This window comes from Alligator sinensis, unplaced genomic scaffold, assembly GCF_000455745.1.
Source record: "Alligator sinensis unplaced genomic scaffold, ASM45574v1 scaffold168_1, whole genome shotgun sequence".
NCBI classification, from domain to species: domain Eukaryota; kingdom Metazoa; phylum Chordata; order Crocodylia; family Alligatoridae; genus Alligator; species Alligator sinensis.
Window position 1 is genome coordinate 1,167,218 of NW_005842377.1, and position 15,742 is coordinate 1,182,959.

The 15,742-nt window shown below is 39.7% G+C and overlaps 1 protein-coding gene across 1 annotated transcript in view; it reads right to left on the reverse strand.

Moving 5' to 3' along the window:
• EPB41L3 (erythrocyte membrane protein band 4.1 like 3) overlaps positions 1-15,742 on the reverse strand; it is a 141,025-nt gene that overhangs the window by 15,408 nt on the left and 109,875 nt on the right. Inside the window, 3 exon segments of the mRNA XM_025210858.1 lie at positions 1,897-1,950; positions 11,907-12,127; positions 15,181-15,356. Coding sequence (XP_025066643.1) covers positions 1,897-1,950; positions 11,907-12,127; positions 15,181-15,356 — 451 coding nt within the window.

The window sequence follows — 15,742 nt, forward strand, 5'->3', positions numbered from 1 at the left end:
TGTCCTAGGGGGGTCGCGAGGTGGTGGGGGGGGGGGGGGGGAGAGCAGGTGGAGGGAGGGAAGGGGCATGGTGGGGAGGAAGATTGAGGCCCCTGCAGTGAGAGAGGGAATGGGGCTGAGGCAGGTGCTGTCCAACTGGAGTGGGATGTGGGACAGAGCTGTGTGGCTTATCTGGGGGGGAGAGGGGGGAGAGCATGGATAGATTTTGCCACTAGGTGTACCCTGGGGGGAGTCATGGGGGCGGAGGGGGGGAGCTACAGCAGATTTTGGGGTGGTTGTAATCCATCTTGTAGCCCCCTCCCTTCAACGCTGCCACCAGCCTGAGCGCAGCCCCAGCCCCCCAGGAAGAGTTCAGTGCCGCCCCTTTCCCCGGCCCACAGCAGCAGCCTGCCCTCGCCCTGCCCACAGATCCAAGGGGCACATGTGCCCCATGGCTCCCCTGGGGTATGCGTAGTGGTGGGGTCTGTTCCCCCCACCCCATGCCCCTCGTATGAGCCTCCATCCCACACTCTGCCCCACCCCAGCTGGGCAGCACCTGCTCCAGCCCCAGCCCCACTCCCTCCCTCACTGCAGGGGCCTCAATCTATACCCCCCCCACAACAGACTTACCAGCCGGATGCTACTCTCTCAGCTGCTGGGCTGCACATCAGCAATCGGATCGGTATCGGCCGATATGGCTCATTAGTATTGGCCCAAAAAAATCTTTATCAGTGCACCCCTAATATTTGCTAAACATTAAACATTGGGAACCCCAAATCTCTTAATTACTACCAAAAATTTATGCATTGCATACTTTCAGTATTATGATTTTTATTAGAAGTCTAATAAAGATACAGATAAGAAGCACTTAGTACAGCCTTCTATTTTTCTGACTTGTCTCAATCTTGATAATTTCACTGCTTCATAATGTGTTCTTCTGTTGTTTGTGCACCTACTTAAATTGTTGATTTTTTAAATGTAGTCTTTCAATTATTCAAACTACAGATTCCATATCTGCAGGTTACTTTATGTCTCAATTCAAATGTACTATAGTTAGGGCAAGATCCAAATATACTGACATGCTGTATAGAAAGATTAGTGTGTTGGTCATGAACATTACTCTAATTTACAAGTGACTGGACTGCTCTGCAACTTACAATAGTGTGTATGGCTACACTGGCAGACCCCTACGGCTACACAGGGCAGCTTTATCAGCTACTAGACCAACTTTGGCCCTGATATATGCACCACCAATTCCATTAACTACAAGGGAGATGTACCCACTTCACTGGAATTATACTGGAGCTGAATCTGCACATACTGCGTACACACTTCATTGTGTAAGTAATTATTTTTTCTTGTTTGTTTGAAGAAGAGGTCCTGGTTATTTACTATCATACTCTGAAAAGACATGTTTTTATTTTAGAGGGAATACGTCTTTCAAAAAATTACACATTAAACAGGTATGGCAAAGCCTCAAGTATGATTAAGCCAACCTGAGATATACAATGTGCTCTCAGATGAGAAAAATTCTCTCTGTACAAACTTGTGAATACCCAGCTATTTTATATTTTACATATTTGATTCCCCTGAGCAAGCTACATCTCAAAACTTGGATAACATAACATCAATCAACACTGTGATCCCGGGAAAAAACATTTACCTTGCTTCCACCTGCTAGCTATACAGCACACCAACAAGCTTAGCTGAATTTCCAAACTGGACAGAAAAATAAAATGAGTCTAGAATGGATATTTGAAACTTAAGTAATCAAAAAGCTTGTCAACACACATACATAGAAGGGAATCTAAACTGTAGTAAAAGAGGTGCAGAGCAAGTACCAATGAACAAGAATCAGACCAAGATGAAGCTACACACTACATCCTTTGATAGCTACATGCTAATGACTGTACAAACCTCTGTGGCAGTGGTTTCACCATCAGCTGCAGTATCCGTCTGTTCACTGTCAGTCTATTTTGTTACACAAGCAACCAGGTTCCAATACGTAAGCAGGAATAAAGAATAAACCCAACTTGTCAGTAAATACAGGTCACATCTTGAATTGCTAAGCCTACACCCCTGTGAAATGCATCTGCATGGCTTTTTAAACCAGAGACATCTTAAAGCAGCAAAATAAAAACGCTATAGTTAATAAACAGAACAGACTCAGAGGAAGACTCAAGGCATACTGCACACAGTATATGGCTTTACTGTAACAACTTTATCAGCCGAACAAAACATTACCTGAAAAATGGTATTTGAATTGTAGGGTTTCCTTTTAAGAAAGCCAGGTGGCTTTTTAAAAAAGCAAAACCTTGTAAACATACATACACATACAAAAACAAACCTTTCCCCCACAGTGGAAAAGAAAAGCAAAAAAACAAAAAACTAAAAGCTAGTTTATTAATTTATTCTAGTTGATATGGTCACTGTGGTGTTTCAATTTGTATTTGGAAGGGAAAAATGATACATTTAAAAAAAAATAAAAAGCTACTTTAAGTCACCTGACTTTCAGCCCCTCATTTGCACATATTTTATTATTTTTCTTGCATTTAAACATTATGAGGGTGTCTGCATTACCAAGGAACCCAAACATATACACAGCCATCTACAGTCTGCCTGTGTTACTTTCTTAGCGTTAAACTCCATTTGTTATTGCTAATGTAGAGTTGCTAGTAGTCACTAATAGTACAAATTTATCATTAATTTGAAGTTATTATTTTCTTTAACATTTTCATTCCAATTAAATACTGAAAAACTAGGAAAAGATTAAAAAACAACCCCCCTGCAGCATCCACTAGTTACAAACGGTGAAGATGAAACAAAGCACAGCATTATACAGTCTTGATCTGTCCCAATTTGTAGGCTTCATTAGTAGAACACCTACATAATCAAGACAAGCTTTGAAAAGACAATATGAATATCAAGATAAATATACAGGTAATCTAATTGAGTTTACATGTTGTTGGGGGAAGAGGTAGGTTCAAATGATTAAATAAGAGTGCAGATGGTCAAAATCATGACTCCAAGAACAATAAAGCTTCATAGGGAGCAAGTGCCACAGAATGGCCTGGATTTACAAACACAACTTCATCTAGCATCTGTGAGAGTGCCACTGACCAATAACCATATCTGATCATAATATAATAAAATAATAACTTTATATTATAGTAAATTTATAGATAAATCCCTCAGTCCCATTAGTATGAAGTGATAGAGAAAAGGCAATACAGTTTAAGATATAAGGTATATCAATCTAAACTGGATTTCCTGTTTTCTTCCTGCTTATAATAACTTTAATGTTGTTAGATTGATTTTAGCTATTTCCTTCATTGCCTTTTTCTCTATCCCTCCTTTAAAATAAAGTGTACAGAATGTGCATTTTTCATTTGGTAGCTGGAACAATAGGCAGACATTTTTATCTACTTCATGAATGCATACATCTGAATATTTACAATTCTGTAGTATGACCTGCTGACTGGACAACAGGTCCTTTTTTGTTGGTAAATGATTTATGCCATCATAATCCACAGATTTCATAAAAATATTTTTCCTATAAGCATTAAAAACTTTTTTCAAAAAGATTCTACCCAAGCTTTGTTAATAACTCACCCATTCATTTTCTTGATACATCATTGATATTATATAAAACACAAATTGCTATTGTGCTGTATCAGTATAACTATAATCTGCCTGTTTTATATCTGTAACTTAAAAACAGTTGGAACAATGAGGTCATGGATTGTTTTTAATAATAAATAAACACATGCATCTGGGGTCAAAATACTGTGATGCTAAATTTAGGCATCATGGTATTTTCAGCAATTAAATTAAGCAATTTAGCAATATATTTTTAGCAATTAAGAATCAAGGCATTCAGTGAAAAGGCTGTCAGAAAGCTTGGCTGCTAAGGCACAAATAGTGCAGCTAAGTGAAACAAAAAGGCACATATTCTGCATCCGGATGCACAGACAGCTTTTAGAAGGAGATGCCAATGCACTTCTGAGGGTAGAATGTGTCCAAGAAGTTTCTGAAGAATAAATTCCTTAGGTGTGTGGCATTTACTGTAGTTTTTAAATATGCCTTGCAGATCATTGGGTTCACTGTCTTTAACCAAAAGTATGCTTTTATGTAGTTATTTATTTCTTCCTTAAGATACTGAAATAATGAATATAAGATACATGAAATACAGAACACAGTTTATACCCAAGATGTACAAGTCTGCTAATAAGCCAAATCTCCAGGCACTAAAAGCCAGGCACTAAAATTCAATGTTACTGGATGCTTTGTCAAATAAGGATTTGAAGCTATTGCAGTGCAAGGAAATGTGGTCTGAAGAGGCTCAGAAAGGTAGGGTTCCTGGGAGTTATAAGGATGGCTGGTTAAAACCATGAAGGAACAGTGATGCTCTGAACAATATGCAGCTGCTAGAGCTAATTGGTTGGCTATGGGATTTGCCAGGAAAATAAAGACTTCTATATCCTCATAAGTTTCAGTTACACATCCTCTGACTTGAGACAATAACTGCTGTGATTTGTTTTTGCCAATGTAATGCAGACATGCCCAAGTTTAAGACATATTAACTTTCATGCAATATTTTGAACAAGAAATATACCCTGGATTAGGCACAAGTCTGTGTAGTTTACCACTGAGGTACTGCCAGGGTGATCAGCATCATAAAAGGAGTAAGCTGCACAATAAATATTTTACAATTTATTGTGATGACATAAGCTAACCCTAATACTAAGAGGTACTCATTACTGAGAGAAAAACAAGCAAGTGGGTTACATAAACACTGTCTTATTGTTGGCAATACACTGTGCCTCTAGGGATGCAATATATAAATATGCTATCTTGTTTTGAGATAATGAAACAGAATCCTGGATGCCTTTCTTAATTTATTATTTTTTAAGTATTAGAACCAAGAACATCTGAAGAAAATGCTGGTACAGTATGAACAGATATAATTTTGGCATTCCATCAAAAGGGAAGACTATCTTGATTCTGAATGTTGCTAAAACCCCCCCTTATCAGACTTAGAAAAATGTTTTAATGCCTGGAATATGCACACTATACAAGTCAGATGCAATTTCTGCACATATCAGTGACTAATTCTAGTAATCTGTGAATGACATTGCTTGATTGCCTGCAAATACACTAGTCATGCAAGCAACAAAGGCACATTATTGTGCATATGACGTTTTTAAACCTTGTTCCGTGCCTTTACTCTGTCAGTCAGGAGTAAGGGAGGTACCAGAAGCAATACATGGTATTCATAAGGAGTGCTGTTTGAATACATGGTAGGGAAAATGTGCCTATGGAAAATGTTGTTAGCAAAGGACTGTTGCTATTATTAGGTGTTGCTGCAAAGAGGAATAAACCGTATAACTAAGTAGATTCCTTTTCTGCTTCTGATGAATTATTACATCACATACTGACTTTCTCAACAGCATTACGGGCTCCTGTTTGCTAGTCCAGCTGTTTTATCAGCATGTTGCAATGAGTTATTCATCCTAGCGACAGGAAGAATTAATTCTGGTAGTGCTAATTTAATAATGCAATTGGTAGCTTGGAACAGTATCAATGGTGCAGTAGCAGCTGCAAAACTGGTACCAACTCAATTTTTCAATGGTAGCAATGTACTGAGTGGGAATTGCAAACAGTATTTTGACAAGGGGAGAGAGGATTGAGGCAAAAACTCCAGATCCAGATTTAAGGGGTATTAGAACATAAGGTTTTTGCTTGACTTGTTATGAAACCAAAGGGCATTTGAAAACTCCTGATTCTTGTTTGGATTCTGGACACCCACAGCATTTTTTACTATGCCCATAATTCACTGGTTGATATGCAACTAACTGGAAAGTTGCATCTAAGCTACTTGATATTTAGGAAACAATTCTACAGCTGTTAGTGTAAACTGGGGAAAAAAACCCGACTGGAAGAATGGGAAGCTAGTTATGGCACTTTAAAGTTGATTTGTCACAATCTGCAGCTCACTATGCCTCACCTGACAGTCTGAAACAGCAAGACACTACCTTACTTACTTACACACAGTGTTGTGCCTAACCCTGGGGCCCAAGCTGCACTCCCAACACGAAAAAACTGTAACATATCAGCACAGGCAGAAATGAGGCTCTGAAAGTAGGACTACTGCAGCATTCTAACACTGTTTAGGACTGAAGCACTGAACACAAAAAAAAAAGTGTGTTCTATGCCGAGGTACACACCTCTTCCTCTGAACTGTCACTCAGGTCATTGTCAAGTGAGGCACTCAAGGAGGCCGCCTTGGGCTCCAGGTAGCAGAGGCACATAGCCAGAGGAAAGGAGAGAGTGAGGGCATATGGTACTGAGAAAGAGGCGGATAGCAGAAAGAAAAAGATGAAAAGGAAACAAGGCACAAGGGATGGTGATCGGATGGGAAGGTAATGCTGCAAACTTTCAGGCAGGAAGTTGGTTTCAGAGAAGTTAGGGAGGGAAAGGTAGCCATCATCATCCAGGAGAGAAGGAAATGACTCTGGAAGTTGCAAGGAGAAGGAAAACAAAGTTCCACCTTGACCAGCTTTTTGTTTATAGTTAAATTTCATATCTTGTTCAGCAGAGCAAACTCTTCCTTTTTTGTCAGAGTCCAAGTCAGACTCACCAGGGGTTTGAACACTGTCTTTAGGTGACTCGCAACCTACTGATTTTTGAGGATTCTCCTTACATCTCTTACGGAGCTTTGTTGAAGATACAGGGGGGGCAGATGGTGAGGATGGTGAGGAATGGAATGAATCAGTGCCAAGCAAAGATGGCTGATGAAAGAGAAAGAGCAGCAAACAAGGTGCAAAAGCAAAAGGACAAAAAGAAAACTGTAATTAGTTAATTTTCTTCTGCGTTTATAAATATAAAATTACAAACAGAACTTATAAACAAAGCTTTTTAGCTTAATTTAATGATGCAAATTTCCACACTTCATGCCACAGCTATTAGTGACTAAGGGTTACAGCTTACAAAAAGCATCTTTTTCATTCAACATCTCTTTTTTAAGTCAGTACATAATTTAAATAAACATCCTTTGAAGGAACTGTGTTCATATGCAATTTAAGATGCGGTGGATCGATCTTTTATCATAATCACTTCAAAACATTACAAGAACACCAACAAAAATATTTGGAAACAAGGAAAACATACCATTAACTATCCTGTTTATGAAAGCATGTCCTGCAAGCTTTAGGCAAGTTAATCAGAGAATTGCCTGGGAAAGAACTGGGCACTAAATGGGAATTCTTCAGCAAAAATAGCAGGCAGGCAGCTTTCATACGTGCCTTCAAAAATCTCCTCCAAAATGACTTAGTCAAAGACTTTCAGTAATCGTTCCCTAGATTTCTGCACAGGTTGTCTAACAAAGTAAGATGTCCCAGAACTAAAGATGATCTAAGGGAACACTTTGGTTTTGAGAAGGATTTTCCTAGCTCAATTGTTACCTGGCTTTAACTGATGGGAAGCCGAGGAAGAAAAAAATCATAGTTGAAGATGTTTAACATGGGAAGCCAGATCTTCAGCTAGCTCCACTTATTGATGTCATCTGAGGAACTGAGCAACATGTTTAAATTTCTACTCTCCCTTCTGTTTTTATGATTAAGGCTAGCAGATCAATCATCACTGTACAGAAAGAAGCCTTGCCTAATAATCTAGTAACTATTTATACTGACTATTTATAACTACTAAGGTGTCTCTGGTCATCCTATAACCCCCAAATGACTGGGCTATTTTGAAGGGTAATGGGGTATAGGAAGAATAACGAGATTTTCATACCTCCTGAGCTCCTGGGGAAAGGGATAATGTGCACTATCTCCAAATAGGATCTGATATACAGGAAGTTTTGCAATAGGCTGAAAGAAAGAAGCTGGGGGCTATGCAGCCGCAGTATCCTCACTGACAATGCAAAGGTACATTAGCCAGTAGGGCTGTGCAAAACTTTGGTCCCTGATTTGATTTGGCGGAGATTCAGCCCGATTCTGAAGCCGAATCTCTGAATCTGTCTCAAATCAGAGGACCCTTTAATCTCTCCGAATCAAAACTGGAACCCTCTGAATCAATTCGGAGAGATTTGGACATAGTGACCGCTTTAAACATTTGTTTTTTTTACATACCTCTAGGGAGCAGGGGCTCGTGAATGCTGTGATGCTGGGGTGCATAGAGGGTCCCAAAGAAGCGCGGGGGGCTCCCCAGCATGCTCAGCAGCAGACCTGGAAGTGGATCAGAAGCACTTCTGGTCCACTTCCGGATCCGTGCATGCGGGACCCCCCCGCAAAATGACTGTTGCCTCCTGGGTCTGGGGGGGGCACCTGGGGTCCCCCTGTGGCTGACTGCTGAGCTGGGAAGATGCTGGGGGTCCCCCAGCACTTTTCTCAGCAGACCTAGAAGTGGACCAGAGGCACTTCCGGGTTGGCCACTGCACATGTCGAAGGGCCCTCCGCACTCCTGTGGGACGCTCCACGCGCCTCAGTATTGCAGTGATCATGAGCTGTGCCTGGTACCTCGAGGCATGTAGAAAAAACTTTTAAAGCTGTGCTTATGTCCGAATTGCTGATTCTCTGAATCAGCACTGAATCTTCAGATTCGGATTTGGCTGAATCGAATCAGGGACAGTGATCTGAATCAACGAACTGAATCACTGTCCCTGATTCGGGCCAAATCCAAATCAAATAGGGCCCGCTTTGCACACCCCTATTAGCTAGTATTCTACCCATGCTTTGGGGTTCTAACCAGGGAGATAACCACTGCAGCCTGGATGGTTCCAGCTGAACTCCATACAATGCCAGATTCTCTAGTTTTGTTCTGGAAGGGTGAATTTTATCCTTTTTAAAGGGGCAAAATATACACTTGATATTTTTGATAGAAAGGCCACTGTAATTTACTACGAATGTCAGCTATCAACTTCTGCTATTGCTTCATATTAAGTTGCAATACTATTAGGAAGCCATTAAACAAATTAGGAAACAGGTGCAGGCTAGCACAAGAGTATACATACTAGCTCTTTGTGGAACTAGGGGCCCTGACATGTTCATTTCAAGAAAGCATGGGATCTGATCTCCGATTCCAAAAATCATGCCTCCTTTCATGGCACACATGCATGCCAGAAGGCATGAGGGTCAGATCCTAATCACAACATTTATTTTTGCCAGTACAGAGGGATCCCAGGATTATGACCCAGGCCTCCTTTGGCATGGGCAAGTTGAAAGCTAGGTGCCTGCAGCCCTGTGTGACCCAGGGCTATGGCTGGCAATCAGCTGACTCTGTTGTCTGCCCCAGATAGCCCTGATGTGTGGATATGCCACATGTTCAATTTAAAGCGACAGTCAAACCAGCCATAAAACCATTCTACATTATATGAGGAACATTTTTATGGCCTAGTTACCATTTTATGGTACTTTAAATTGGGTGCACCCATGTCACTCATAGTATAATCAACACAATCGTGATATAAATAGAGGGGCCCCAACACGGTCCCTTGTAGTTTATTAGTATTCTAAACAATGGTAGCAGATTGATCACAGTGTTGATCTACAGTAAATACTTTTGGTCAAATTCAACAAGGCCAGTTATGAACTGACAAAACTGGTTCCATAGTCTGAATGTGACTACATGAAGCACTCCATTACTCACTTGCCTCCTTAGCCCACTTTTCTACATTTCAAATGCTTTCACGATTGCAGGCCCTGATACTGAAACTGGCTCCAGGCAGAAACAAGCATCTGTCTTAAAAAACCATGAAAGGATGAGGGCCTTAGAGACAGATTTTCTGAGCACAGTTATTACTAACCCTATTAGTAAAAGGACCAAGGTCTTAAACCAAATATGTACAGTTCCTGAGTTTCCTATTATGCTCCTTTTACCTATTTTCTAAGCAGAAAGCCTTGTTGATTTCAGTAATGTATTTAATTTACAACATTCTATATTTCTTTTGAAAATAAGCAGACCCATGTTATAAAATTTAGAATCCTAGAAGTAGTAAAAAAATAAAATTATGTTTTTAAACAGAAAGATGTTCCTATATAAAATCAATTCCTAGTGTAACCATCTGCCTGTACTTTCATATTAAAATACTATGCAAGGCCATACCTTGTGGTGCCAAAGAGATTTAAAGTTGGCGTTATACTTAATTGAGAGATGCACAAAACACTCCTTTTATATTGTGAATTTCTGTAAATTCTTCCCTTTTCTACTATTTTATAACATTTGGATTTATTTATTTACAAGCCTGAGGCTTTAACATTTAGACCCTTTTTAATACCAATAGTTAAAATTGCAATGCTCATTCTCATGGCAGAATCTCTTCCTGGAAGAAATGAAGGAGTATAAATAAAAAAAAAAAAAGAGATTTCTTTAAAACAGGAATTGTCCAGTAGTTTCTTCAGCCTGATCCTGTCCTCATTAAAACTAGAAACAAAGCTCCTGTTGGCATCAACGCAAACAAGTCTGCATGTCATTAATACCCTTTTTAGAACTTCAGACCTGTTAAATGACAATTTAAACACAATATTTGTATTTTTTTTTAAAAAGATATATTCTGGAAAAGTTTAAGTACTATCAGAATGTCCTTCTTAAACTGTCTTCTGCAGTTTCTAGCCATATGCCTCCTTTGAAGTGCAGCTGAGCCTCTCTACTGACCTTGACCTAAGCTAACAAGCCCCTTAGGATAGCATTTGCTAATCTTGGGTATTTTCTTTCTTTTTCCTTTTCATCTAATTTTCATTTAAAACCCCCAAAAAAGGCTTGAAGTAGTTTTCTCTCTCAAAAAAAAATCTAGAGCTAATGCCATATATTCACATGGATGGTCTCTTTTAGAGTTAAATTTGTGCCTACACATTTTGTTCCTGATTTTTTGTACCTGTAAATTAATTGTAGGTATTTGCTTAAGGACTCATTCCTTGGCTCAGGGCAAGCCTATAGCTCATGTAGCCAAAAGCTCAAGCTTTCAGCTTTGCATTCATAATCCTTTTTTGGTGGGTGTAAAAATGTGAAGCTGGCTCCATCCCTTGTGAAAGCACACACTAGAGTGTGTAATGCTTAAGTTCAAGAACATCCCTTTGCATTTTGTTCTTGATGCAAATATTTCAAACAGTAATTAGTGATGTAGAAGAGAAGGAGGATTTATTTAGCTGCATCTTTCTGATTCCTCCTGCGCTTTCTTCAGTACTAATTGTTCAAGCTCAATACCTGCTCTTTTTCTGTCTAATTTACTCTTTTTCAGAAATGGAGCAAATTTAATTCCAGAGTTATTTATTATGGCAGGAAGACAGGATGTGGTAAGAGACAAATGTATACCGTATGCCTGAGGAACAGAGAATTGGCAGGAAAAACAGACCTTCAAATGCAAAATTTCGTAAGAGGGAATGAAAAACCTTACTGAGTCAGAAAAAAGCATTTTATAGCACAGTAGCAACCAGAAGTTAGTAGAATAAATGCCCACTTGGTACTAGGTAAGGGATATATGACCACAGAGGAAATAGGGTAAAGCCAAGTGATCCTTTAAAAGCCTGACCTATGCAAAAAAATGTTGCTCAACCAAAACAAGTCAAACAAAAGGAAGAGAAGAAGAGAGAGCAGAAGTGTAAAATGTGTTACTTCTTTTAGACGCTTCCCTGAATAGCTCTAGGAAGTGGTATAAAATATAATCACATTCATTGTTAAACTTGAACAGCTTCCAGAGCCAAGCAGCAAACGTAGGAATAAGTTTTAAAAGCATTGTACACACACATACACACTTATATGCAAGGAGGTTACAGAGCACCATAAAAATATTGGCTACCAAAACATTTCACATGTAGTCTGCTTGTTCTTATTCTTATTGAATTTGGCTCTTTCTGCCTCTATAATAATTACTGTGCTTCTTCAAATGCTTTACAGTTGAGTCAGTTTAATAGAAATCCTCTAAACTATACCTTTGTGTCATGGCGTGCTGCTGAGACAGGAGTGACTTCTTCTTCTCTTTTCTTTTTGCCCTCTTCCTCATCTTTCTCTTCTTCTGCCTTTTTCTCTGGAGTCACAGTGGTTATCAAGTTGGTTTGAGAGATGCCCTTTGTTGTGGCGTACTGGCCAGTACCAACCTCTGTAGCAGACATAGAATCCTTCATGTACATTTCATGGTTTTCATTCACTGATGCTAAAAGCAAATATAATTTGAAGAGATAAAGTCTAAAATAAGCTTGTTCTGCAGGCCTGAATAAAATTAGAAGCTGGGTTAATAAAACTTGCTGAAAACGTAAGAATGCCATGTTTCAGGAATCCAGAAACATGTGTGTGTGTGTATGTATGTATGTACATACATATATACACACACATACACACACACACACACACACACACACACACATACACACACACACACACACACACACAAATAAAATTTGCTGCATGTTTACTCAAAACTAAAGATATGGGTCGTGTATGCATAAACATAGATGCACACATTATTTCTATGCACACTACCTCCATAATGTGTGCATTTATGCATTATTATTCCATTAGCAAGCTGTTAAAATGCTTATAATATTATTAGGCAGGGAACATAAGGAAAAAAACATTAATAACTTCAGCCATGGGTATAAGAGGAAGGGAAGTTTTGAAATCTGCCACAATAACTTAATGCAAAGCAAATGCTTTATAGATAGCTGTGTTGCATTACAGGAAATAGCAATTGTAATGTATTTAATGTAACACATGCTTAACATCTGAGGTTCAAGAAACAGATCCCCTGCACCTTTTAAAAACCTGCCAGTCAAGTATGTTCACTATTTAAAAAAATAATAGGTTAGAAAAATATTGTGTTCAGAACAATGGGACTATTTATAAAACTATGCCAATCAGGATATGGGCATGGTTGCGTGGCTTTCCTATTAGTACTTTTGGCCTTAAATGATCAATAAATATCACGAGACATACTAATTAATCCAATGTAAAAAACGGATTAACCAACACACTACAAATATATCCCCATATCCAAATAATGAATAGCTGCATTACCATAAGTAGTTCCCAAATAAGTATGATTATTCACCTGTATAAAGTTTCTCACATGCTTAACAGTTTATCAGATATGGGCTATAAAGTGATCACATATAATGCAGAATCACATATGCATTACTACAATATAAGTATGCAAATTTGAAAGAATACCAAATAATCTTTTTTCTCCTCTATTATTTTTAAGCAAATTAACATATCTCTAACTCTTGCAGCTCCCAAAATATCGCTGGAAAGGCACTCATATTTCTTGTCTCTTAGATGAACTTTTTGGGGGTGAGGGAAGGAGGCCCAGCTTAAAGATTACAAACAATTAACATAAAAGTAAAGTGGAAGGATAACATGTGCTTTGAGATACATGCACAGCAGGTGGGTCACCAGTTGCTTGGTAACAAGTATGAAGCATATTAAAAGGTTTAAAATTTATGCATGATAAGCAGCAATAGTATCAGTTTTGGAGAGGGAGATGGATTGTTATTAGTTTGTTTAGATTTTTCTTCTCCTCCTAACCTCAGAAATATTCATTGTATATCATTTCTGCAGCATTTTTGATACCTATGGCCCTGGCAATCCTTACACTTAATTTAATGAACTGGTTAATCATATCTTAAGGGTGCAATAAAACAAGGAATAAGCCACAAAGTAATTGCACAAAAAAGTTTAATAACCTTGTGACTGGTTCCCATCACACCACTAAGCAAATGTCTGGCTAGCCCCATGGGCTCAGATGTGCTCCTGGGGCTGGGAGTCTGGTCAGCTGATTGGGGCTCCTGTGACCGGAAGCCCTGATAAGCTGATCAGATCTCCCAGCCCCTGGACCTCATGGAGTCCTTGGCCCAGGTGGGCTTCTGAAGGCTGGAGCTGGAACACCAGGCACCCAACCTGCTGCTGCAGAGGGATCCCGGGATCATGATCCCAGACCTCCCCATCCCCTCCCCACACTGGCAATATGGCACCATTGGGATCCCACTATCATGCCTCCTGCTAGGTATGTGTGACATGGCAGATGTGATTGTTGGGACGGCGGTTCAGACCCCATGGTGCCTTTAACTGAACATCTGCCAGGGGCCTATTTGTCAGCATTCAGTTTTTAAAAATATTTAAACTTTCATAGAACACCACCACTTATTCATTTAAACCTTGGAGAAAAGTAGCCTGGTTTGCTATACAAGGCAGAAACATACCAACAGACATAACCCCTCCCCTCCCCCACCCCACCCAAAAAACCCAAACCAAACCACACCAAAACAAAAACAAACAAACAAACACAAAAAAATCAACGTGAACCTTTCTGAGTAGCCCCCAAAAAAGACTTAATTACTGAGGAGGGTCTTTTGTAGTCTTTAAAACTAGGAATCTGGTTATTTCCCTTTTCTTCCTGGAAAAAGACTGATTACCAAAGAGGCCTTTGCTACATCTCTTTTCCTCTGATGGCCTAAAATCCAGCACCCAGCTGGAACATCAATCAGCCTGAGCTCTATGATGGGTGATAAGGCCTGGCTTTGTACCAGAAGGCAAGAAGAGAGGAGCTGGGTTACACAGATTGCTGTAGGGACTGCTCAGATTCTCACAACTGACATTGGCAGTAAGGAGCCAGAGTTAATGTGGGTAAAATTTCTGAGTCTTGTTTCCTCTGTGTGCACTTTATGTTCCTAATATATAAGTGGACAGCAGTACTAGGTAGTACTACCCAAAGCAGCCAGCACACAGGGGTGCAAGTGGAAGCTGACCAGCTTCTTGGTCAGTCCATTAACTTCCCAGTCCAGAACTGACTGCAGACAAGAGATTATGGATGGTATTTTCAGAAGTGTTTTGGTGACAGGGAAGAACTAGTCCCTTTGAAAATGAGTGAGACTCGTGCTCTATGAAAGTCAGGAGCACTGAATACTTTACTTGGTCAGCTTCACTTGAGCAGGAGTTCTGGGGCGCTCTGTCCTAAATCACAACTTTAAAATCTGACTATTAATATATATAAAAAAATATTAGTTCTCTTCCCAGATTGCGCAAGCTCATTAAAAGCAGCAGAAAGGGTATCTACTTACAATAAAGAGTTAGCATGCATATACTTACAGGTCTCATTCAGAAGAAGCTCAAGGGATATGAGATTACAAAAGGTTTATATCTATTTTCTGCCAACACTCATTTCAATTAGAATTTGTGAGCAAGTCCAAGAAACAATTAAAAGGACCTTACCCCCATCTAAGCTGCGAGACATAGTGTAACGTTTACTAGAAGAACGCTCAAAATAGGGTGCAGGTCGATCTATTAATGCACTGGCTCTTCTTGTCTGGGCTTGTGTTCTTCCACTGTAGCGGAATTTGGAACCCAATGTAAGGAATTTCTTTGGAGGTGCCTCTGGTAACAAGAGCCTAAAACACAGAATGGTGCAAACATTTCACATACAAAGAATTTGTGGGGGGGAGGAAAAAGGTAGAATGTTTCATGTCACCTCTTTAAGGGTGCAGAGAGAAGTAACTTCTGAAACTTTTCCAAGCATAACGGGCTTGGAAACATTCCAAAAATGTACTGGTTATATAAGATGCATATACAGCTCCCATGGTGCCACCTGGCTGGAGCACTTCAAAACTACTGCAGTTGCATGTAGATGCGTCTCTCCAATCAGAGGACCCTACAGGAGGCTCTGCTGACCAGCAGATGTACTCCTGGCTTCTTGGGGGTGAAAATGGGAGAGCCAAAGATGTTTTGAGTGTCAGAGCAAAGAGGTCAGCAGAGATTTGAAAGCAGGGGTTGTAGG